This window comes from Lepidochelys olivacea, assembly GCF_965140295.1.
Source record: "Lepidochelys olivacea isolate rLepOli2 genome assembly, chromosome: 3".
NCBI classification, from domain to species: Eukaryota; Metazoa; Chordata; order Testudines; family Cheloniidae; genus Lepidochelys; species Lepidochelys olivacea.
In genome coordinates, this window is record NC_140413.1 from 69686372 (window position 1) to 69711729 (window position 25358).

A 25358-nucleotide genomic window follows, 5' to 3' on the forward strand; every position below is an offset into this window, starting at 1 on the left:
CAAATGATTGTTCTGTGTGGTGTTGCGTTTCTTGAGCTTCGTCTGCATAAAAATTTTCTTCGGCAGTTACTTGATGATCTTCATCAACTTTGTTGTTTTCATGACTTACAAACTTAAGTATGGAACCCTTCTGTGCTTGTACAGCTAATCCTCTTTCATCTTTCCATTTTCTTTTTTGTGACCTGGAAAGTTGTTTTCAACACGACATAACTTATAAGGGTGTTTTTTAAAGAAATAACTGTTTAAATTATCAGAAATATTATTTAAAATAACTAATATAGGATAGTCATGAGCCTGTGACCATGAGCTAGTGTGAAGACACCTCACAAGGCACTCTACCCTGACTGAGACACAGTAGAGTTGGAAACCCTTGTCATTTTTACAAAGCCACTTTTTAGTTTTAAATGTATAGTGGGCATCAGTCTTAATGTTAGTTACAACTCTATATCCACCTTATACTGTAAATAGATCAATGGCATTATCCAGTTTAATAAGCTGGGTTTCCAAACAGTGGCAAAATATAACCCTAGTTTTACTCCTAGGTAAAGCAGAAAGTGACCAAAATGAAGTCAGCACAGAATCATCTCATCTAGATTAAGGCAGCACAGAACTGTTACAGAAGTCCTATTGTGCCTTATTTTTGTTTGGAAAGACATTAGCAATAGCAGCTCATTTTGGGCACTGCCAGAAATGCATGATAAATCATTGCCTCTAAAGTTCCATCAAAAACTGACATTTTCACAGCTCTCGCATGATCTGCTGCACAGATTCTTCACAAGGAAGTGTCCTTGGCCTTTTTAACTCATATTAACTGTGTATTTACTTTATGAAAGTTGGACAAAACATTGTGAAAATGTAAGACATTGGCTGCCCAACCTCTGGGCTGGCAAAAGCTATACTGACTCACTGGGGGGAAAAAGCAAGAGACTCTTAGTACAACATATGGTCACTCTATACACTAGTAAGGAGATGACCATATTATAATCGTTGGAGGGTTCTATTTAGCAGTAACAGGGCTATTGTAAAGCCAGTCAACATTTTTTGTTTCTCTGATGAAAACTGGCCCACTTCCTGCCCCAAACCAAACTTGTCACAAATAATTGTCAACAACTTAATTTTCTGTTTTTGGCTAAAATACTGTTTTTGTTTTTTTTTAAAAATTGAAATTGGATTCAGGATTGTTAGCAAGCATTTTTGGCAAACAAAGTTGTTAAATGACAATCTAAATGGCAACACAGTACTGCTTTCATACTTGGCTCACTCACCCCCCCAGCCTGCTGGTCCAACAGCTTTAGTAGAGGAGGAGATAGATGGAAAACTGCAGTACCCCAAAATCCACCTCTTGGGGTGCAGAGTGGCAACAGCAGCAGCAAACCCTCAGGTCTGATCACACACCAATGGGCACCACCGCCAGTCCAACGGGCCATGGTGAAGTTAGCACAGCATCTGATCTCAGGGACGGGGCACCCACGGAGCCTCAGCAGCTCATCCTGCCCTGTGTAGCTACCCCCCCCCCCCCCGGATGAGAGAGATCGCTGCCAGCCCCGGGGGAGAGACGCGCTCCCCAGCTAGGGCGACCAGATGTTCTGTTTTTATAGGGCCAGTCCCGATATTTGGGGCTTTGTCTTATATAGGCACCAATTACCCCCACCTAGGGTGACCGGGTAGCAAGTGTGAAAAATCAGGATGGGGAGAGGGGTAATAGGAGCCTATATAAGAAAAAGACCCAAAAATTGGGACTGTCCCTATACAAGTGGGACATCTGGTCACTCTACCCCAACCCCCATCCTGATTTTTCACACATGCTAATGATGCTATCTGGCTTAGCCAGCTGACTGTGACCATTCCAATCCTGGCTGGCTGCCAAGGAAGTGAGTTACTTTCACTTTCATTCCTCAGCACGCAGCCAGTCAGCCCCCCCCTTCCCCTCACCCAACCCAGGCCTACCAGAGAGGAGGGGGGAGAGAGGGGTGCTCCATGGGGTGGGGAGAGGGGCGCTTCATGTGGGTGGGGGAGAAGAATGGATGTTATAGGGGGCAACAAAGGATACTGCAGCTTCCGAGCCTACCTCACCTCACAGCGGGGGAGAGAGTTACACTCGCAGGTGAGTTCCTCTTTCCCCCTTCCCTACCCTCTCCCCTTCCCAGAGACCCCAGCAGCCAATCTCCTCCCTCAGACTGTGCTGCATTCTATTTTTTCAGGATTTTGTTCACAAACTGTCATCAGATTAGGCCAGTTCTTGATGTAGTGCTCAAAACAGTCCACTGTTGAGTTCCATCGCACGTCTAGTGGGAGAGATAGCTTGGTTCCTCCCACTTTTTTCAGAGCAGCTGCCGCAAAGTGGTTTTACGGAAGAATTTTGCAATTTCAACAACATTAACCTTTATTTCTGGAACACTGAAGTCTTTGGCTAGGAGATGCATCAAATGAGCACTGCAACAATATGTTATTAGCTTGGCAATGTCTTCACTCTCTTCTAAATAATTTCTTCTCATCTTGGATGCATTTGCAGCATTGTCTGACCAAGCTGTGTACTGGATATTTGAATTTTTTTTTCACAGTTTGTTATAGCTTTTACTGCTACTTCTTGTAAGTGTTCTGCTGTGTGTGAATTTCCTGATCTATCAGTTTTTTCTGTAAGGAAGACATTCCCTTCTTCTCTTGTCACACAAGCACATACAACAGGATCATTGTGGAGACTGCTCCACCCATCAAGACTCAGGTTTACAATTTCACCCTCTAGACCTTTTGCAACACTGCTCAATTTCTCTTTCATACACTTTATCCAGCAATTTGCCTGAGACATCTGTTCCATTGGGTGACTGTATCCTGGTCTTAATGACTGAACCATGTTAATGAAGTGTGGGTTCTCAATCAAATGAAAAGGAGAGTTTGTTCCATAAACAAATGGGGCAATTTTTTCATCAACTACCTTTTTTTTGTCATCTGCTGGTTCTTATCACAAACTTATCTATGGTTGTTTCTGAATGATGGAGATCTTATTTTCTTTTTGCTACAGGTGATACAGTGTGGCTATTTGACATACATGATGTGACTGAAACACTATCATTGGCAGATAACTCTGAAACTATGGAAAATGATGGTCATCTTCAAGGTGGATAGTCTTCAGAATCCTATATGTTGAGGATGGATTCTCCTAAACAAAATAAGTCAATGCAGTTATTTAATTATTATTACCATACTGCTCATTTAGTATTACTCATTGCATTCACTGACACTTGGTACTACTTCAAAGGTGAAATTGTAAAAGGAAGATCTGCTTATTTCAGCTATTTATTTTTTATCACAACTGCATCTAAACAGATAGTACCATAGAGTAACGACTATATTTGTTGCTCAAACATGAGACTTCAAGAATAGTCCAGAAGGAAGACAGGCAGTCCTTAAGAAAGAATTATGAAATAAAAAAGTTTATCAACTTGAAGATCCTGCATGTTCAGACATGTTCCTTTTATCATCTTCAGCATAGCTTCCTCCTGGGAAGGAACACGTCTCATGATGTTGTTTCATTCAAGCAACCAGGCCTTGCATTTTTTGCATCCCTGTCTTATCCACAGGTAGAGGAACTTCATTAAAATATTCCCGAACTGGGTCTCTTTTACTGCTGCCATTATAGGTTTTCCCTTCTCATGAGAGAATGGTATGGTAGATCTCAAATCAATGAAGGCTACACTCAGAAAGACCTCAAGACTTCTGGAATATGCTACTCAAACAGTTTCCCTTTTGTTTCCATTTCCTGTCCCGCCCTTCTCACATTTATCTCCTGACTTGTTCTGCTTGTCCAGATCTCTTCTGCCCCCAACAATCTTCTATCCATTGAACTTTTTGAAACTTTGCACTTAAAGAGAGGTAAGGGATTGAGACTGTGTACACAAATTTGCAAAGGGCCAATAGGGTTGAGGTCTGTTATTCGTTACCGCTATATATTATTTATTTATTTATTGAAAACCATTTTTGCTGTTAACAAGCATTTTATCTCTGGAGACTCAAATCCACACTTTGAGAACTGCAAAACTAAGCATCTCTGATGGTATCTTCTAGACTGAAGACTTCTATCCCAGTGGGTAGATAGAAAGATGAACTTAAATAATCTATACAGAAGCCCCTGGAACCCCATCAGATTGGGTCCCTAATCCATGAACTATTGGAACTCATTTACAAAACTTTTTTTAAACATTACATGAATATATTGTCTCATACTATAGAATTAGAATTTATAATCCCTATTCCATAATGGGATATCTTTGAGCTATAATGTATCTTAATTAAAACTATCTTGAGATAGGTTTTTTTCCTCAAAAAGCATTTTATCAAAAAAAAAACCCAATTTTTTTTTGTTTAAAAAAAATCATAGATTTTTATGCACCCTGCCAAAAAGAAGTACTGTTCCTAGAAAAGCAGCTCTTTAAATAACATATTATTTATGCTGATCCAATTAGGAGTCTAGCTGTATATTAAGTTTTGATGGGTGTACCAACATTCATGATAAAGGAAGTGGGAGGTGTTGGACCATTGAAAACAGACACAGCAATACACAAAAGTAACAAATATAAATGATCAGTTTGGCCAGCATGGTTTCCCTAATAGATGCTGCACTCCTAGGGGTAGAGGTAGAGTATTTTTACTAAGAACGATGAAAGGCTGGAGAAGATTCCTATCAGTTGTGGCATATTCAGTATGTGTGTGTGTATGTATGTATGTGTGTGTATATATACACACACACACACACGTTACAAGAAGCTGTAAACCACTTTGAGTCCATTTAATTTGCTTAGTCCTTGCATATAAAAGCCACTATTGGCCTGTATTTCCTTGGAAACCGTTTCTTTTAAAGCAGTGTGTAAAGCTGCATACTTCATTTCATTTAAAGAGAGGTAAGGAATAGGATTTTTTTGTTCAGGATCTAGAAGACTTGTCAGGCTAGAAATTGATTTATTGCTGATAGTACAGGGCATTAGCTACAGAATGAGCTGTGAAATACCTACTAGTTTTGTTTTATCTGTATTTTCTTTTGGTTTTTCTCATCCACCAGCTCTGTTTATTGTTTGAAGGGTGTTTATGGAAAGGTAAATGTAATCTTTACTGTCTCTCTTTACTGTAAACTTTTTGGGGGAAATGGGGCGAGGGGAATGCAAATATAATGAGTAAGGTAGAGACTAGAAACATTAGTGAAGCCTCCTCTGAGGAGTATGTGTGAGTCCTGGAAGCTGAGATCAGTATTTTATTACCTAAGTTGCACAACAAATTTCTCGATCTTAGCCACTGGAGAGATGTCATCTGAAAGCAAGTAGGCAAACCTATAATCCCTTCCCCTGAGCTTCCTAGTGTTTGAAAATGTGCAAAACGTCAGAGCCCCATGATTCCCAAGAAAATGAATCCCCAGAATCACCTACAGAACTTGCCTATTCTACTAACTTTCAGATACTAAAAAGAAATTGTTACCTGATAAGTAACTGTGTCCTGCAGATATGCCTAGGGTGACTAGGTGAACACCCAGTCGAAAAGGAATCCTGATGGCTCCGGTCAGCACATTGACCAGGTGTGCCTTTCTGTGGTTGTGCTCTATGGATTTGTATTTGGGCTTCGGGAGTGGGCCTTTATTGGACCCATTGCAGCTGTGATAACATGTGGTCCTAAGTCCACACATAAAATTACAATAACTTTAGTGAACAAAAAACATGGAGCTGGTTATGAAAAATGGGGAAGAGGGGAGGGAAAGAATCGTGAAAACCTTTGTGAAATTTCATTTTTTTTTAAGTTACCCTTTTTGACTATTTTGCTTCCAGCTCTAGCACCCTGTAATAAATAAAATCTGAACTTTGCATAATACGGCTGTCAAAACAATAAATATACCTGTTTGGGCCTTGCAGTGAAAATGAGCACGTGAGAGAGGGTGGGGGGAGCAAGCGACAGAGGGAAGGGGGATGGAGTGAACGGAGGTGGGGCCTCAGGCTGGGCAGGGCCTCGGGGAAGGGGCAGGGCACTGGGCAGGGCAAGGGTGTTCAGTTTTCTGAAATTAGAAAGTTTGCAGCCCTAGATATGCCCCTGTGACGTTCCCCTCTGGTGTTATCTGGACCGGTGATCTGCTAGGTCACTCCAATCCTTGACTCTGGGAGCCAGCCTTACCCTGCTCTGCTGTGAGAACTCCCACTCCTGGGCTGTTCACGCACAGCCTCTAGCATGTAAGCTGCCCCTTGGATTGTGTAACCGAATGACACTAGCCAATACCTCTGGTTCCAGACACAACCTTAGGAACCTCCGTCTTGCAGTGTCCAGGTATGCCCACTGGATGCTGCAGGCTTATATGAGTTCATCAATTTAACAAAGAAATTGATATGTACCAGGCTTGTTATCCCAAGGGGAGTCTCTGACACACTTCAAACCAAACGCACTGCTTCAGATAGAATAAACAAACAGATGTATTAACTACAAAGATAAATATTAAGTGATTATAAATCAAAGCATAACAAGTCAGATTTAGTCAAATGAAATTAAAGCAAAACGCATTCTAAGCTGATCTTAACGCTTTCAATGCCCTTACAAACTTAGATGCTTCTCATCACAGGCTGGCTGGTTGCCCTTCAGGCAGGCTTGCCCCTTTGATCAGCGCTTCAGTCGCTTGGTGGTGTCGTCTGTAGATGGAGGTGGAAGAGAGAGAGAGAGCATGGCAAATGTCTCTCCCTTCCATCATGTCCTTTCTTCCCTCCTGGCTTTGCCACCTCCCCCCCCTTCAGAGTCAGATGAGCATTACCTCATCGCAGTCCCAAACTGACCAAAGGAAGGGGGGTGACTCACTCGAGAGTCCAGCCGATCCTTTGTTGTTGCCTAGGCCAGTGTCCTTTCTTCCTGTGAGGCTGGGCTGGGTTTGTCCCATACATGCCCTGATGAGGTGTGAACTGCTGCTCTGCTCTTGGAGAGTTTTTGCCTGGACTTGCTTTAAGCCATGAGGATACCTTTTCAGCCTCATAACTATATACATGAAATTATAACCTATAACATTACTGTAACAACAATTACTATAACATTGTAACAACAATGCTCAGTGCATCGTGAGCCTTCCGAAGACACCCAACATGACAAACTTTGCATTGGATACCACACAATCATTTTAGAAGGATGAACATGGGGGTGCTGGGTGTTCCCCCGAGGTACAGAGCATCACAGCCCCCACTAATAATCCTGACTACTCAGATGGTGAGTGCATTGCAATGGATAGGCCTGCTAGCTACACATTTGAAGCAGGATTGTGTGCTTAAATCAGTACGAAATGGAGGGGGAGATATGACTGATGAAGGCTGTGGCTGGGAAGTGGTAATGGGAGCCAGTCAGATACAAGTTTGATTTAAGAAATATGCGTCCTCATAATTTATAGTTTATTGCAGAGAGCTAAGGACGGGAGAAAGGGTGGCAGGTATGCCAACTTCCTGTAACTTTTGCCTTGCTGTATGTGGCTTATTCTTAAGTGTTGTGACCCTTTCTTCAAATTGTCTAAAAGTTGGTCAAAAGCTTTGATCCATAGTCTCGTCTATGCAGGACTTTCTAGCTTCAAGAAAAGTGTGCTATTCCGCAATAAAATTTCCTAACCCCCCAATCACTGTTGTTAAAAATGAAACTATGCTTCTACTGAATGGGTTATAGTACCACTTTCTAATGGGGATGTCCATGCTTGGTTTGGACGGGACCTCTACGTGAGGCATATGTCTCAACTATGATCCCTGCAAGATGCCGTGAGAGCAAGGTTACCCATACCTTTCAAATATTGAGGTTTTTGGGCTAAACACATGGTGTATTACTACATATTTGCACTCAGGAGTGTGGAAGAATGTCATGTTTCTGACTTTATGTACATATGGCCTCTGAGAGGTGACGTTCCTAAAAAGGACATTGCAATGGTGTTTCACTGATGCTGCTGTTATGTAGTGGTGGGGAGCTAAAAAGTATCACACCTCCCACCAACATATTTTTAAAATAGTTATTTTGGACTGTGAGGTGTCCACGATCTGAGATCTTCTGAGGTTCAGTGTGATTCTATACATAATGTCACTCATCTGAGAAAACTCCTTTCTCTAGAAGTCTAGTACATTTAAAATTCTGGGATAGCCATGCTCTTTAGTTCTGCTTGGAATGGCAGATTTTCTTCATAGTTAGATTTGATTCTCCAAATAACAATTGTATCTGATCATTTCATGGACATCGGAGAAAAAATGAGAACACATTTTGTGGTGGTTAGATTTGGACCAACATATAAAGCCTTTTTCTTGAGGAGTATGAAATATCCAGTGAAGTAAAGGAAAAAGTTTTTACTGGAGCCACTCGCTTACTTGACGGGCATGGGCATTCTTCCTGTATCCAGGGCAGAAAAGAGTTAATAAATCTCACTCTGTTTTGGAAGGATGATATCCGTGAAATGTAAAATAAATGTTCTTATTACTGTGTTGAAAAGAAAACTACGACATGGTCCCTGTTATATGGCTGATAGCTGACATGGTGATCGTTATTCCTTTGCCATGATACTGTTTTGCCTTGCTAATTTAAATATGCAAAAAATGACTGTATTGAAAAGGCTCTTCCGTAGGGTGACTCTTAATTCAGGAACTTAATACAAAAAACTCATAAGCAGCCAGGAATAATGGCAGAGTAAAATACATAGAACAGTCAAAAATCTTTGACAAGATTTTGATATTAAGCATTTGTTATCTATCTTTAGTTTTCTTCATTTTTATACGGTGTCCCATCATGCTGGTTTCTGAGTGCCTTCTGTGGAAAATGAACTTGGATACAGAAAGATCTCCTTTTTCCAGCCCAACCGACAGTAACAAGTTTAAAGGTTATTGGTAGGGTATATGTGTGTGCATGCACGCCTATATACACGCACAATGCATAGTCTGAGAAATACTGATGTGTTTTGAGAGAGTTCATGTAATTCTGTACGCAGACAAGATTGTGATATTTCATCTGGAAATGAGTTCAAGAGTCTTGGCCCAGCTAATCTAAAAGTTCTCTCTCCTGAGGATATGAGTATTCCCCTCTTTTGTTGAAAGCTTAATTTTCTAGTGGAGTGAAGCTATCATATGAGGTGGTCATCACAGAAAGAGAGGCAATCTCTTGGATAACCAAGGTCAGTATCATGCAGGACTTTGAAAATCAATACTGCAGCCTTGAACTGGATTCTGTGTTCAATGGGTAGCTAGTGTAGGGAGTAGTGGATTTTGATGATGTGTTCCCAGTAGCCTGTATTCATGAGTGGATGAGACACTGCATTATGGATTAGCTGTAGTTTCCTCAGGACATTGAGTTTCATTCCTCATTCTAAGGAACAGTAGTTGAGCCTGGAGGTAACGAGCTATTGGACAACCATGGCCAATCTGTGCCTGAAAGAATCAGGGGTAATGTTCTAGCTAGCCATGGGTGGAAATGGGTGTTCTTTGGCACCATTGCTATTTGAGTGTCTAAGTGCAGTGCAAAATCCAAAATGACCCGCACGGCTATGAACTGGGCTAACAGTCTGAGGGCAGATCCCTTCTGGTGGGACCTGTAGTAGTGAAGGGGAGCTTTTCAAAACACTGTTCTTTTCTTACCAGCATCACCTCAGTTTTGTCGGAGTTCAGTTTCAGCCAGCTGCCCTTCAACCAAGTGCTGGCCTGAGCCAGGCATTTGGAAAGCTGGGGGAGGCTGCTGTTAATGTTGGATAAAAGGGGGGTGTAGAGCTGGGTGTCATTCACATGCTACTGGCTGGCACATCAGCCCGTCATGTCTCGCTAATTTCTCCCAGTGGCTTCATGTAAATATTGAATGGGGAGGGAGAGAGATTTGAACCATGCAGGATGCAGGTGAGGGCCTGGTCCTGGATGAACAACTGTCTGTAAGAATTCTTTCATTTTAGTCATCAAGGAAAGACCAAGCTATTGCAACACATTGTCATTCACTCCTGCAGCCTCTTGGAAGCAGGGCAGGAGTGTCTACAGTATCAAATGCTGTGACCAAGTCCTGTAGGATGAGGATGGGTGTAATGTTGTTGAAAGACAGGAGGAAGCCATCCAGTATAGCATCAAATGCTGAGTATGTGCAATGGAATGACTGGGAGGCATTCAGGATGTTGGCAGTCAGGGAGGTAACCAGTTCTTGTATATCTTCTCAAGTTAGTTTGCTGAGGAAAGGAAGGTCAGAAACTGGGTGGTAATTTGCAAGAATTCCGTGTTGCCAGCTCTTGTGAATGTATTGTAAGTATCACAGTGTTTGGTGTTTGTTCTGAATGCCCCAGCTTCTGGAATGAAAGTCATTGCATGATACTTTCTTTTTTAAATGAAAGCTGAAATTACATTTCAAGTCCTCGTGGGGGTGGAGAAAAACTTGAAAACATTAAGCAAGTGCAACTTGAAGGGCAAACAGAGGGCAAATAGAAATAACTCCAAATTTATTTTTTCCAATATCTCTTGATTTTTAGCTCACGAAAGCTTATGCTCAAATAAATTGGTTAGTCTCTAAGATGCCACAAGTACTCCTTTTCTCATGTTTTTAGGGCCTGACTTACGATATTTGAATGCTTCAGGTTGACAGTACTGGGACACTAGTGATGAATGCAGATTTCTTGAGTACTGGCTGGACGGTTGCGTGTGTTAGAGTAAAGAGCAGCAACGCCAAAAGAAGTAGTGCTTGAGATACCTCATCCTGAGGTTAGCAGAGTAGAGAATTGCTTTGAAAATAAAAAATTAGATGGAAAATGTAATTTGCTCTATGGTGCAACAGGAGTGTCTGTCAGCGAAATAAGCCCCCAATCCAGTTTGCACTGGTACATCCCTGACTCTGAGCTTCCAATATGTACTAATGAATAATGAGTATCTGCCCAAGGTAAGACATTAATATAATCTGTGGAGACAGCTCCTAGTGTTTTCCATTGTCTAAAGATCCAGTAACTACTAGCTTTCCACTGGAAAGGCCTAAATTAGAAAGAGATAATAAAGTGACTGGCAGTCAGAGGGAGAAAACATCACAAGGATTATTAATGACTGTAAACACCTTGTACCATGAGTAAATCGTCCTAAGACGTTAGATAATTATAGAATAACCCGTACACAATTCTGAAATATTACTTTTACGAAATCTTCTGTTTGGTGAGTTATAGTGTAGTAGCAGTGAATGACAAGCCAAAAGGATCATATTATAGCTTGTCACAAAGACATGACAGACAACTTGCCACAGTGACAATGAAAGTCAAATCACAGAAGAGCAGAAGTTTTATTTTTGGCAGTAGTTACTGTTAATGTCACCTCACTTAATAGTATACCTACATTCCCACACACAAACTTAATAAAGTTGAAGTTAAAGTTGCAGGCATATATCAATGATTTGCAGGAATATTACCTCTCAGACAATCTAGTCAAAAAAATATAAAAAGTTAGAAATCCAGGAAATGCAGTGTTAAGATAGGTTTTAGAGTACCAGCTGTGTTAGTCTGTATCCGCAAAAAGAACAGGAGTATTTGTGGCACCTTAGAGACTAACATATCTAATAAATGTGTTAGTCTCTAAGGTGCCACAAGTACTCCTGTTCTTTTTTTAGTGTTAAGATAGTACTTCTCAAGCATTGTGAATTTTGCCTCAGGCACTGCATGATCTGAGGTGAACATCACAAGGTAAAGGGGATACCCAGATTTTCAGATCAAAGATATAAGTCCAGGAAAAAAGACAATAAGAAGAATTTATTATGCTGCTTTTATAAAAGATTGGTTAAGGCTCAAAGATTTAGAATTCCTTTGGAACATTTAATGAGAGAACAACAGATAGTAATGGTTTCCAATTAACATTTATAACAGAGGTGTTACTTTAATTTTGGTACAGATAGTTTGCAATGTCATGGACATCCTGATGTTTACATCACCTCTTAATGCTTTGTGTTAATGTATTTACTGAGTGTGGTACACAGCATAAATACATCAAGGGTAGTCATGATCTTATGTGTTATTTTAGGGAAAAGAATTAAGTGAATGTCTACTGTACAGCACTGCAATCTTCAAATCCTCTATCAACCTCATTTCCATGCCAATGTACCTCAGCCCTGACCCACAGGGCAACAGGTAAGGGTGATAAACTAGTCTAGCCTCAAGGCTGGCTTCTTTGATTGTCTGCTGAAACTACTTACAAGGGTATCAATTAATGTATGTTGTGGTGCTGTATTTTGACTTATGGTCACTTCTTTACTTGGAGCTGAATGGAGACCTTCAATTATTTTGGCTTAGGACCCTACGCAGCCATGAGATGATAATTTTGGATTGCTATTAACCTGGCCTGGACTTGAACCTGTGACCTAGGGGCAAATGATTCTATAATAGATGAGCAAACCCCCTGAGCCATCCAGTATTCCTTCAGTATTCCCTCCTACAGTATAATCCAAGACACTGGGCATCACATGAACTGTATAATGTAATAGCCAGGCTCTGTTTCCAGAAATGAGGGTTGGATGTTGTTATATTAGGATCAATTCAGAGAAGATTTTAGTTCACTTGCCAGTAGGTCACCTACTGCTTAGGGGCCTAATCCAAAATACATTGACATCAATGAACATCTAATAGGGCCCTAAAACAGACGATCATTTGAATTATCTACACAGTTTTTCTGTTCAGCAGTGACAGACAGCTGCTCAGTGAAAAGTGAAGGTGAGGGAGAATGAGCACATCCAGTTCCATCAGTGAGAATTATTATTACATTGACTTCTAATATAACTGCTGCTTTGGACAGAAAAGTGTACATACACTTTCCACACTAAAAGAAAAGGAGGACTTGTGGCACCTTAGAGACTAACCAATTTATTTGAGCATAAGCTTTTGTGAGCTACAGCTCACTTCATCGGATGGCTTATGCTCAAATAAATTGGTTAGTCTCTAAGGTGCCACAAGTCCTCCTTTTCTTTTTGCGAATACAAACTAACACGGCTGTTACTCTGAAAACTTTCCACACTGACACACACTCGGTTTCTTGCTCTCTCATTTCAGAATTTCCCAAGGTGTGGCAGCTCGCTGAATGTTTGTGCTTTCTCTTATCTTGATCATGACATCATACACTGTGACACCACTAGAAATGCTGTGTTGTGTTGGATATGATCAGGGCTTGAGTCATGCTGAAATGCTCCAGAACACCATTCCGGCACTCTTTTGGGAACTGTAACGGTGTTCCAGCACTTCCAGTACTATCGCTTCTGGAAGTACTAGAAGTGCATTTCAGCACTTTTCTTTTTTAAATCTAACACCATGAGCCACACCTAATGCAAAACTGTCCACTTCTAAAATATATTAGAGACACTTCCCCTCTGAATTTCAGTCACTAGTTTACAACTGGTGAGGTGTATTCTCATCTAAAGTTGATCATCTGACAAATGTGACCAATCCAGAGAGCAGTCTGGGTCATGGAGCAAGCATCATTCAACAAATATCTTTAGTCCCAGGAAAGAGTGCCAATGAAAAAATCACTAATTTTCTCTCTCTACACATATTCCTGTCCTTTGTTTCAGTGTGAAACAACTTTTCTCTGATGAGATGCAGTTGTGTCCTTCCAGTAAGTTTCTTGCCACCTTGTTTACAAATACAACTCAGAGCCTATGTAACCTATTGCAGTTCTACAGCATGTTGTGGATACAGGCAGAGCTCCCTTCAGAACTCTTAGGTTCTTGCTACTATCTTTATACAGTGCCTAGCACATTTTGGGCACTGTACTAATATAAATATTAACACCTCTATTTCCCCGAGAAAACACTGGCAGGAATTGCTGATGCCGTAAAGCAAATCATCTGCCCACTTCCTAGGACTTGTGAGCATTGCCTCAGCACTACTTCCACCTGCATCTGATTTAGCATCAAAGAACCAGGCTAGAATCACCAGCTCAGATGTTCATGTTTATTCAGTGAATTACTCCTGGATCGCTAAGCTGGCATAGCCCATTCATTGCATCTTTACGTGAAATCAAAGGATGTTAATTGTGGCTGGATTCTTGGGGCTGTCCCACCACCATTTACAAGATACTGATAGGATCTTGAGAAGGTCAGTGGCATGGAGATTATACTCAGTGCTATTTTGGCATCAGGAAGATCTTTCAAAGAATGTGAATGCAGATATAGCCTTTCTTCCTGTTCTGACAGTCAAATGTCTCCTGATGCTGCACTGATGCACATCTGTTCTCATTCATCCAGAAATTATGGTCTTAATGTTGGGTTTACTGGGTGAGTTCCTATGGCATGTGTTATATAGTAAATTAGACTAGATTATCATAATGATCCCTTCTGGCCTTAAAATCTACGCCTCTATGATCATATTTCTCTCCTGATCTTTTCCAGTATGTCATTACTTTTTAAAATGTTCACAAAATTTACTATTTTTTTCTTTACCATTGGCTAAAGATAGGCCTTTTGAAAGTGAAAGATTGATAGTGCTGGTGCAGACCACTGCTTTGCAAGCTTCCCCACATATCTCTTTCAGTGCTCCTCAGTCCTGACCTGCAACATTCCTCTGTTTCTGTCCTGGGTCTCTCTTAAGTGCAGGCTGCAGAAGGTGAAGAGTTACATCAACTTGTAAGGTAGCTTTTCAGTGGGGGTTATTGTCCACTAGTGAGTGGGAAGAGAATAAGACCACTGTGGTCATTTTCACTTTGACATTGGAACGCAGACTCTTGAAGGTGAAAGGTTGATACCAGCATTGCTTTAATCCAATACACTACCCACTCCCAGAAGGAGACTTTATCCAGAAATAAAACTCATTCATTTCAGAACCATTTTTGTCATCTGGAGGAAAGCAAAGCAAAGAACTCAAATGAGAGAATTTGCCATGGAGAAGAATCTGTGAATAACAAAGCAGGGGCAAAATAGCAGGCGCAAGAGGAAGAGAAATGAATTTTGGAAAGGATTTTAAAATGTAGGCCCAATCGTGCTCCCTTTAAATTCTGTGGGAGTTTTGCCATTGACTTCAGGGGCAGTTGGATAAGGTCCTAATTTTGCAGTAGCCGAATCTAATGCAGAAGATGATGGCAGTAAGGGAGATTTCTCAACATCTAGTAATCCCACTGTGCTTGAATTTCTGCATGCATGCAAAGCACAAAGAGCTCTGTTCTCACTCAAGCCCGACCAAATGTCTGGGTCAGTTCCCAGGGCTCAGACCCCAACACTTCTGTGAAATAGCAGTGAGCTGGAAGAACATTCTGGCTGTTAATACGCAAATGAACACCCAAGTGTCTAACATGTGTGTTTACACACACATACTGTTTCGTATTAAATAACGTATTTTGTTTTATCAGTATTGTTTGGCTAGAAAATGCTCACTGAGCGGTAAGCTTGCTTTTATAGACTGTCTTTTGAAGAGTGTGTGCGCGCACTGGTGTGTGTGTTTTGAAGGAGATGAGGGGAAACAAAGTTTTGAAACTTAATTATAGTAAGAAGATAACCTGATGAACGCTACATATAAAATACTAATAACGTTGAATATTATGGAAGGTGCAGCACAGCAGTCAGAGCATTTATAAACAAATATGCTCTTGAATCAATGCGGAGTATGTTGCCCTTACACAGGTTTTTCCCAAGGGCAATGAAAGTCAGGGCGTCAGGTTGGTAAGAAAGAAAATACATAAAGTGTGTGTGGGGGTGGGAGTGAGGGGAGGAGGAGGAAGCAGCTGTCTGTACAAGAAGATCAATGGCATTTCAGTGATGAGTTTAAGGGCTTGGCCACACTTGCACATTATACCACAGTAAAGCCGCCCAGAGCGCTCTACCTTACTCCCTGTCCACACTGGCAAGGCACGTAGAGCACTTTGACTCCCTAGCTGGAGCGCTCCTGGTAGTCCACCTCCCCGAGAGGGATAACAGCTGTTGCGTATTGGCTGAGATGCCCCAGGGTCAGTGTGAACAAGGAGTTAAGTTACTGTGCTCTGATTGACCTCCGGAAACTTCCCATAATCCCCTTAAGCAAAGTGAAAAGAAAAGGAGGACTTGTGGCACTTTAGAGACTAACCAATTTATTTGAGCATAAGCTTTCGTGAGCTACAGCTTCATTGGATGAGGTGTGCTGTAGCTCACGAAAGCTCATGCTCAAATAAATTGGTTAGTCTCTAAGGTGCCACAAGTACTCCTTTTCTTTTTGCGGATACAGACTAACATGGCTGCTACTCTGAAACCTGTAATTAAGCCAAGTGGTCACTCTTCCCTTTGTTGTGAAATTGCTGCAGGAATAGGAAGTGTCCTTTCAAAGCTCCATTTCAGACAGCGGCTGCTTATCTGATCAGACAAACATTTACTGTTTGCTTTGAGTGAGTGAGTGAGAGGCAGGGGTGGTGGTGGTGGGGGGCATGACTTACAAGACAGCATGCCGACACACTCTCAGCACTCCAAAAACCCACTCTCTCTCCCCCCACATACACACAACACACTCCACCCGACCCCCCTCGTTTGAAAAGCACATTGCAGCCACTTGAACGCCGGGATAGCTGCCCACAATGCACCTCTCCCAGTGCCGCTGCAAGTGCTGCAAATGTGGCCATGCCAGTGCGCTTGAAGCTGTCAATGTGGACAGACTGTGGCACTTTCCCTAGTACGCTCTCCGAAGGCTAGTTTAACCCAAAGCACTCTACAGCTGCAAGTGTAGCCATAGCCTAAATTGCAACCTTGATCCCCATATAATCCCATCTGAATGTGTGTCTGCCTGTGTTTAAAAGTTTAGGGCATGGCTACACTGGAAACTTCGAAGCGCTGCTGCGGGAGCGCTCCCACAGCAGCGCTTTGAAGTGCGAGTGTGGTTGAGCACGAGTGCTGGGAGAGAAGTCTCCCAGCGCTCCTGGTAATCCACCTCCACGAGGGGATTAGCTCCAAGTGCTGGGAGCATGGCTCCCAGCGCTGGGGCACTGTTTACACTAGCGCTTTAAAGCGCTCTGGCTTGCTGCGCTCAGGGGGGTGATTTTTCACCCCCCTGAGCCAGCAAGTTAGAGCGCTATAAAAAGTAAGTGGAGCCAAGCCCTCAGACTTGGCTGACACCACTTCACAATTTTGGGGTGGGTGGTAACAAGGTGTGATTTGAGAACTGTCAGTCAGATGAGCTTAAATTTAACTAAGCTGACAGTGGTGCTAGGATGACAGCACCTTATTTGATGAAGAGTTCAGCTAGCAGCAGGAGAAGCTGCCTTGGCTGGCTCCTTATGTTTGTGGCTGGCATGGCTAACTGTTGATTTAGAAGCAAGCAATTGTCAGATGTGAGAGAAGGGTAGCACAAATCAGTTTAATTTACTTTGCCTAACAAGAGTTGTGAACATTTTGGGAGACTGACTGACTGGCAACCAGGGTAACTAATAAGAATTAATAAAAACAAAAAATAGTCTCGGATGTTCCAGATTGTCCTAGACTTGTAAGAAGATGATGAATCCCAAATCCAGTGTATATATAAAAAACAGGAATCCTGTTCAATACAGTAACATTTCAAAATGTGGACTTTATACAACAGAGGAAAATAGCTATAAGATCAATACTCTAGTTTTCCAGAGTAATCATTTTTATTAGTCACCATCTTTCTTTAGTTTAAAAATGTTCACCAATGTAAGAAATGTGCTGCAAATAAATTATATTAATATATCTACTTGTGAAGAAAAATATGAATCAAATGTATATTGTCCCATAATTCATATCACTTTGCCTTTTTCTGGATAGCACTGCTACACTTTGATTTTTCCATTATAGTACTTTTTGTTGACCAAGTCCTCCTTTGGAAAGAGTATTCTCTTTTTTTGCAAAACACATTCAGGATCAGTTTGTATTGGAGACATTTGAGAATCTGAAAAGAGCAGTTAAAGGAAGAAAAGATGTGACATCCTGGAGAATCCTTAAAATATCAAAAGTTTGATGGTTGTTAGAAAGAAATAAAAGCTACATAGGCACTGACTCCGTGAGTGCTCTGGAACTGTAGCACCCATGGGAAAAAAACAGTGGATGCTCAGCACCCACCAGTGGCCACGCTGATCAGCTCCTCCACCTTCCCCCAGCGCCTCCCGCCAGCCAGTGGGCCCTGCCGATCAGCTCCTTCCCTCCTTCCCAGCTCCTCCTGCCTGCCACGGATCAGCTGTGCTGGGGGAGGCGGGGCAGGAGGTGCTGGGGGCGGAGGGGACAGAGCAAGGGCAGGGCACACTTGGGGGAAGAGGCGGGGTAGAGGTGGGGCCTTGGGGGAAAGGGTGTAGTGGGGTGGGGCTTGAAGCAGAGCAGGGGTGGAGTACCCCCTGGGGAAATTAGAAAGTTGGCGCCTCTGAAAAGCTATACCTGTATCCAGGAGACCGGGGAGCGAACGGCCCATGAGTAAGCTGCTGGGAAAAAATCAAATTCTTCGTAGCAGATAAATATGCAGAATGCAAAATATTATTTATGTTGCATCCTTTGTTCAAAATATGATCAAATCATTTACAGTGAGAGAGCGAGTAGAGACACCTTTGTACAGATTTTAATGCACTGATGTGCATATTAATAGGAAAGGAAACATATGCTGCACTGAAAGTGATTGGAGCAAAAGAAGAGAATTGCAATATGAGCATGTAAAGTGTCATTTAAGAGCTAATTATGATTATTAAATATTAATAGTGTAAAATATTGCTGCAAAATGCATGGTCTTTATTATGGAAGTGTCAGTAGTGAGCCCATAATTTGGGTTATGTAGTGATTTGCACGTAAAGCAGCATTAAAATCCTCCTTTTTTTGTTCATTATACTGTATAGCAAGAAGTTGTGATGGGTGTTTTTCTTGAAAGACTTGGGAACATTTTTGGTGGGCAGGTGAGGAATGGAGTTTGTCCATTGCAGGAAAAAAAAAATTGTGATTCTTTATTTATAGTATATGTGCCTTGATATCATGGTGATGGGCACGACGGAAATTCCTTGTTAGAGATGCAATTTTTCTTTTATCTAGACAGCAACTTAACTTGACCGCCGTTATTAATGACCTGTTGTCATGTGTTATATCCTGTCTATTTTGTTGTTTTATTTAGTGTTTGTGGGGTTTATATATTTGATGGATTTATATATGTTGATTCCTTTGGAAGCTTTTCAATAATCTACTGAATGTAAAGCAAGGAAATCCTGTGATTTTTGTCATTTTCTTACGAACAATATGGCTACTAAAAGATTCTTCTTCTCTAGGGTGACGTTAGAACAGCATTAATCAAGCAATGGTTTATCTTTGCAATATGTCCTGAAAGTGCCACGATAGTGAGCTGTATGTATGGAATGATGTCATCACCAGATGTCATCCACCAGCCTTTGAACATCCCTGAGATTTGATATTTCTACAAATTTCCAAACTTATTTGGCCTATTTTTTTAAAATAATCATTCTTATGCCTTTTGCTACTTGAGTCTTTGTGTAGGTAACGTTACTGACCAACTAGTCTAGTAATGATCACAGAGGAGGGCCTATACAGGTTCAGAGAAACCTATATTTTTGTCAGTTCTTTGGGCTATGTATAGGAGAAACTGAATCCAAAGAGCTTTCTGACTTTGTCACTGAGCAACCATGCACCTTGTTTTGTCACTTCCAGATACAAAAATGTCCTAAGGCACATTCAGTACTGACTGAGTCATCCATTTGGTAGAATCTGAGAACATGTTGCGGATATCAATATCAGACCTTGTCAAGATTCATAGCACTGAGTCATTGCTACGGGTCTGAATTACTAATTATTGATGTTAGTAGGACCGTCGTCTTTGATGCTGCAGTGACGAGAGGGATGCTGGGGGGAAAGACTGTTCTCAGAACTGAGTACTCTATGGAGCTATGTTATTACTGGATCTGTGGTCATCACATCTGGCAGGCTTTCTTTGATGCAAAAAGTGGGTATTGCTTTGCTTACCTTCCCAAGGTAAGTATTCTGATACTAGATACAATGATGCAGCGAGGACGAATGTGAATGTAAAATATGTAAAACCAAAATAAGTTCTCATATACTTTCTTTAGCTTGTGATGCAATAAGTTTGAATTGTTTCATGCTTCAGTTCTTTAATGAGGAAGCATTGTTCGGAGCTTGGTCACTGACACCAGGGAATTGGTATGAAGCACAAACCACATTGCAGAATTCTTTGTGCACAATTTGAGAGTGAGAACACAGCATATAATGGGTTTTAGTGTAGCACTTAGGCAGTTGTCTTTCTATTTACAGCATATATGAACATTTTAAAGAGGTGGACAGAGAGTTAAATATTACTGGGAGGGGCATATACTGATGTCTCCCTGCCCTAGTGCAGTAACTCCCAGCTGGGGCGGATTTGTTGAGGTGGAGTTTCCATGTATCTTTTGCACTGGGAAAGGGTCACTTGTCAGAGTAAGTATAAGGGGGTTGTTCCCCTTCCCTTTCTCACCATCTTTTTGCTTCTTTTGACTCTCCTCAGGAGAGAGAAAAAGTTGGTCTCTTGATCATCCAAGCTTTATTTACATCAAACATACTTTTCTGAATTGTGAGTAATCCGCAGTCCATAGCAGCTAAAGAAATATAAAGGGTCTGAACATGGGAATGCAGCTCATAGGTCAATACATTTCTGAAAAGGAGGAAGATGAGAGGATGACTTTAGGAGATGTAAATAGCACATTAGAAAGACATAAAAATTGATGGCTGGATCCATTCCTTAATATGCTTTTATACGTGATTCAATCAGTGGAAGAGGAAAGAAGGAAAATGCAATATAGCAGCAGTGCTATAACTGTAAATCACTTCAGAATCACAGAGCATGACAAGCTGAGAAGGCTAATGGTGTCTTCCAGAAAGAATTTACTGCAGTAATCAGAAAAGAGAGCAAGATAAGAAAAAACCCTAAGACCAAAAAGTGAGTACAATCTCTCATGTTTTACTTGCTAGTAGGGTAACTAACGTGAGATCCTTTGCACTAAGTGATGGTGCTAAGCGTCTGCTGAGCCACAAATCATTTGAGTGTTTGTGAACATTTCTATGGCTTCTAACTGTGTGGTTAAAGCTTGCATAATGCCTACATGGAATTTCTTTGTAAATCTCCTTTGAAACATCTGTCGGGAAAATGTTCACATTGTGCCTTCCTCAGAGATTCACTGTAAAACTCTCAAAATCTCACTGATGTCACTGATTTTTATGAAAGGAGAAAAAATAAATTGTCTGGCCATAAATATTTTAAGATGATCAAAACCAGTTACAGTTGTACATGTGCAACTTTCTCAAACGCATGAGCAGCCAAATTAGAGGTAAGGATAGGAACAAATAAGTGACTGTAAAACTGAGGGGGAATTCTAACAAGCAAGCAAATAGGTGGTCATGAAGGACAGGGAATGAGGAGAAACAGTAATGAAGGAATGTGGAAGCATCAATGACATGTTATTAACAATGCAGCTACAGCTCTGGGTGGTTCATCTTGTTTAAGCTTTGAAAAGCAAATCTTGGGGGTAAGATATAAATTTGATAGATCTTATAGACCAGCCTATTTATTACAACCATTTGCGTGACTTCCACCTTTAGTTACCCAGACTCCACGGGGATAGGTAGGTTTCCCCACTGCACGTTTTTGTATGCTCTGCCCCTTGCTAATCTCAGCTGCTCCCACAGTTTGTGCTACCACCTTTATGATGACATCTTGCAAATCAACTGTACCGCTTCATTTCTGACCTCTCGAACTCTGTCTAATCTTGCATGTCTACCTGCCTTTCAACTGATTCACTGTGGATACCGCTCCACCATCCCCCTTCTTGATATTGCTAAAGTCTATTCCTCCTTCATTTCAACAACCTAAAACCCTAAACCACACCTAAGTTATCTCTTGTCTTGACTGCTGTAATCTCCCACTTTCTGGCCTTTTGGGCCTTTTACCTCTCCAGTCTATTCAAAAAAGCTGCAGCTATAATCTTCCTTTACTGCCCCCAATTGTCACCTTTTCCCAATCGCGGCTGACCAGCTAAATGCCTGATCCCTTCCTGGCTTGTATTGTGTCTGTCCAAGATAGACTATAATTTCCTTGAGGTGTGGAGCTGTCTTACCTATGTTTTGTGAAGTTCTATCCGCACCACCACCACCACCCGCCCCAACTGGACTTCTATAAACAATAATTTTGTAAAAGTCTTCTATCTAAGGAGAAGTTTCTGGCTTATGAATAATAAAATTTACAGTACTTTGACCCTAGATATTAGTTTGTGATATTAATGAAAACTGGCATATTTTGTCTTGCAATAGGGCCCTAGGTTACCCATGTGACTGTGGACTCTCCCCAGCATTAGGGAAACGCAGTGGAATATGGTTTTGAGTATTAAGACTGCCGATTATAAGGCGTGCAAATTATGTTTATGTGGATGTGCTAGCTGCCTGACAGAAAGTTAGCCATACACTTAGAGACTGGTGGTTTCTATTTCAGTAGCTTGCGTTATTACGACTCTGTCTTTGCTCCTGATGAATAGCATGTGGCTCTTTGTAAGAGACATGCTTTTCAGTTAACTGAATCGTTCTCCTCCTCCCTTGTAACCTAAAAACAAAAAGATTTGAAATACACACTACACCTGGTATTGGCTTTAAATAGCCCTATGGATTCTGTGAGTTTTGAATTTGAATGAGAGGTCCTGAATATACTTCATCGTTGGCTGTCTAACTTCTGTGCTGGTGCTCTTTGTCTGCCTTAGGATCTGCACAGTGCTGCACGCTGTGTTAGCAATGGCTGCAAGTGTGGACAGATAGATGAGTGCAAGGAATTCTGTGCAAAGGCAAATTTACGATATGTGTAACACTTGATGAATTTGGAGATGGAAGAAATTTTCAGGGGAGAATTTATTTAAATATACTTTGTGGTTAAATTATGAGAAACAAAGTGAGCATGTCAATCAAGGAGGCAGTAGACAGAGTACTTTTGTGAATGAGTGGGAATGCTGGGGAAGATCTGACTCACAAATAACCTCCCTGGAGTACTTTAAAAAAGGATGCATTCTCTACAGTGCATTGTCTCTGGATTCTTTCTAGCCTCACTGTGGTATGAAGATGGTACCTATATGAGACCATAATTCTATCTGTAGCCTTGATGCCAATGTGGTTGAAGCGGAAACAAGAGGGAAGGTGTTTTGTATCCAAATCCTGTATGTCGCATGTAGAAATGCAAGTTACACCGGTAGGATGCGCGATCGTTTTTTCCGTAGCTCTCTGATCTGAAGAAAATTCAAGAGCATTTCAGAGGTTCGGTGATGAGTGGCTGTAGTGTTTCAGTTTGTAAAATGTTGCTGATGGCAGTTTTGTTTTCTAATCACTAGGTCCAGAAGATGGAATAGTAATTTCCCCATCCAGCGAGCTGGGGTCCTTTTTTGCCTCTGCATGCAATGTTTGGACTGATCTGAAGCTTTCGTTTTGGACTGAAGGGACTTGTCCACTGCTTGCCCTGGAAACCTTTCTCTCCTAATTCATGAGCCAGCAGGATGCGGTCGCCGTGCTTTCAGAACGCCTTCTCATAGCTGCGTACAAAGGCCAAGTGGATAATGTGGTGCAGCTTATCAACAAGGGTGCCAAGGTAGCAGTTACCAAGGTAACAAGAGAAAAACTCTTTACAAATTCCCTGGGAACTAGTGTAACTCCGAAACCATTGTCTGTGATAATGTTCTTGTTACTTTACAAATTTAAACATATGCGGGGGGATGGGGGGGGATTCGAAGTGTTTTGATTTTTCTTTAAATCTGCATTTATTAGCCAGCATTAACATGAAATAATACATTTATTTTCCTTCTCTGCTTCCAAGAAGGGGAAAAGACAGAGCATCACTGCATACTGGACCTTGAAAAATGTGCTGTCCTGGATGCCTGTGCAATGACATTTTTAAAATGTGCTTTGACTTTTGAGGAATTAACATGCTTTTAAATAATGACAGGTTTCAGAGTAGCCGCAGAAAGAAAAGGAGGACTTGTGGCAACTTAGAGACTAACAACTTTATTTGAGCAGAAGCTGTCGTGAGCTAAGCATCCGATGAAGTGAGCTGTAGCTCACAAAAGCTTATGCTCAAATAAAGTTGTTAGTCTCTAAGGTGCCACAAGTCCTCCTTTTCTTTTTGCTTTTAAAATTCATCACCATAGAGGAGAAAATTGGTGGGGAAGGGAAATCTTGAGGCTCTGCAAAAAGTTCAGGGTATCCTTCAGAGAGGAAGGAATAAAAGCTACCTATTCTTGTAAGATAAAGGTACCTGAGCTGTAATCATGTATTGTTCCTTAAGAGAAAGGTCCTTTGATAGTATGGGCTAAACTCTGGCTGCACTTAATGTGCAATCTCAGTGCAATTCCAAGGTTGAGGATTATAAACTTCATTTTCTATTCCAGGGTTGGAAAGTCAGGATTTGGCCCATTGTATCAAAGGACTTATAACAACACTTATAGTGAGATTTAAAAAAGAATGCAATTGAAATGAACCAACTGCCAGCTCTAACCATGTTATAAATAATATTTGCAAATAGTGCAGGTGACCTATGAAAAATTGCTCAGTCTGAGAGCTAAATATAGAAGAGTTTGAATCTGAACACAAATAGGCCTGAAATGATTTTTCTCAATATTTGTTAATCAAATCTGAATGTGAGAGGAATATGAATGGAAGATGGTGTTTTCTCCCTCGCTCCCTCTTTTTTTATTTTATTTTAAACCACAAAAACTTGGAGTACTCCCATCCTCCTCTGAAGTTTCCTAGTGGTCACCACATAAATCACAAGCCAAGATTCTCTGTGAAAAAGTGTCATTAACATTTAAAAGAAAAACATTTCTAGGAGCTGAAGAGAAGACATACAACCAGCCCTTCAGGGGTTTTTACCTCACACTTAGTGATGTGTGAGGAGATGTTTTATTTGAATAGGTCAGTGGCTGCCTGTGAAGGAGCTGACTGCATCTCCCACCCCAGCAACTAATTTTGCATATAGTTGGTTGTCACTGGAACCTGCTTTGCTTGCTAATGAGGCTTGCCCCTAGCTTTCTACTGCCTAGTCACAAAGCTAGTTAGGATGTTGCAGGACTGCGTGTAAGGCAGGAGCCATGAGAGAGGGAGAGAGAGGGAGTGGGTGGGTGGGAGAGAGAATGTGACAGAGTGAGAGATGGAAAGGCTGGTCTGTGGTCTGCTACAGAATTTTAAAACTATACAAATTAGTTGGGGAGGTGGAAGTGGGTGAGGTTAGACCTGCAAGGTCTATCAGATCTGGGAAAAGCTTAGTATTTGGCAAAATGCTGCCCTGAGGCATATTTAGTTTTAATTACGTTCATGGATCAATTGAGAACACAAAATTTGACTGTGAATATTAGCCTCCACAACACAGCTCTAAGGGCTGTCGGTAGGTTTTAAACAGAAAATGTGAATACATTAGATAAGGTGTAGAAATGGATTGG

The 25358-nt window shown here is 41.3% G+C and overlaps 1 protein-coding gene across 4 annotated transcripts in view; it reads left to right on the forward strand.

The window, feature by feature from the left end:
- ANKRD6 (ankyrin repeat domain 6) overlaps nucleotides 1–25358 on the forward strand; it is a 165000-nt gene that overhangs the window by 90606 nt on the left and 49036 nt on the right. For 2 of the 4 annotated variants that reach the window (XM_084623141.1, XM_084623143.1), the window contains exon 2: nucleotides 23262–23530. In XM_084623141.1, coding sequence (XP_084479267.1) covers nucleotides 23411–23530 — 120 coding nt within the window. In that variant the 5' untranslated portion in view covers nucleotides 23262–23410. Of the gene's footprint in view, nucleotides 1–11987; nucleotides 12095–20766; nucleotides 20837–23261; nucleotides 23531–25358 lie in introns of those variants that run through there. The other 2 variants (XM_084623140.1, XM_084623142.1) reach the window with 2 other exon arrangements.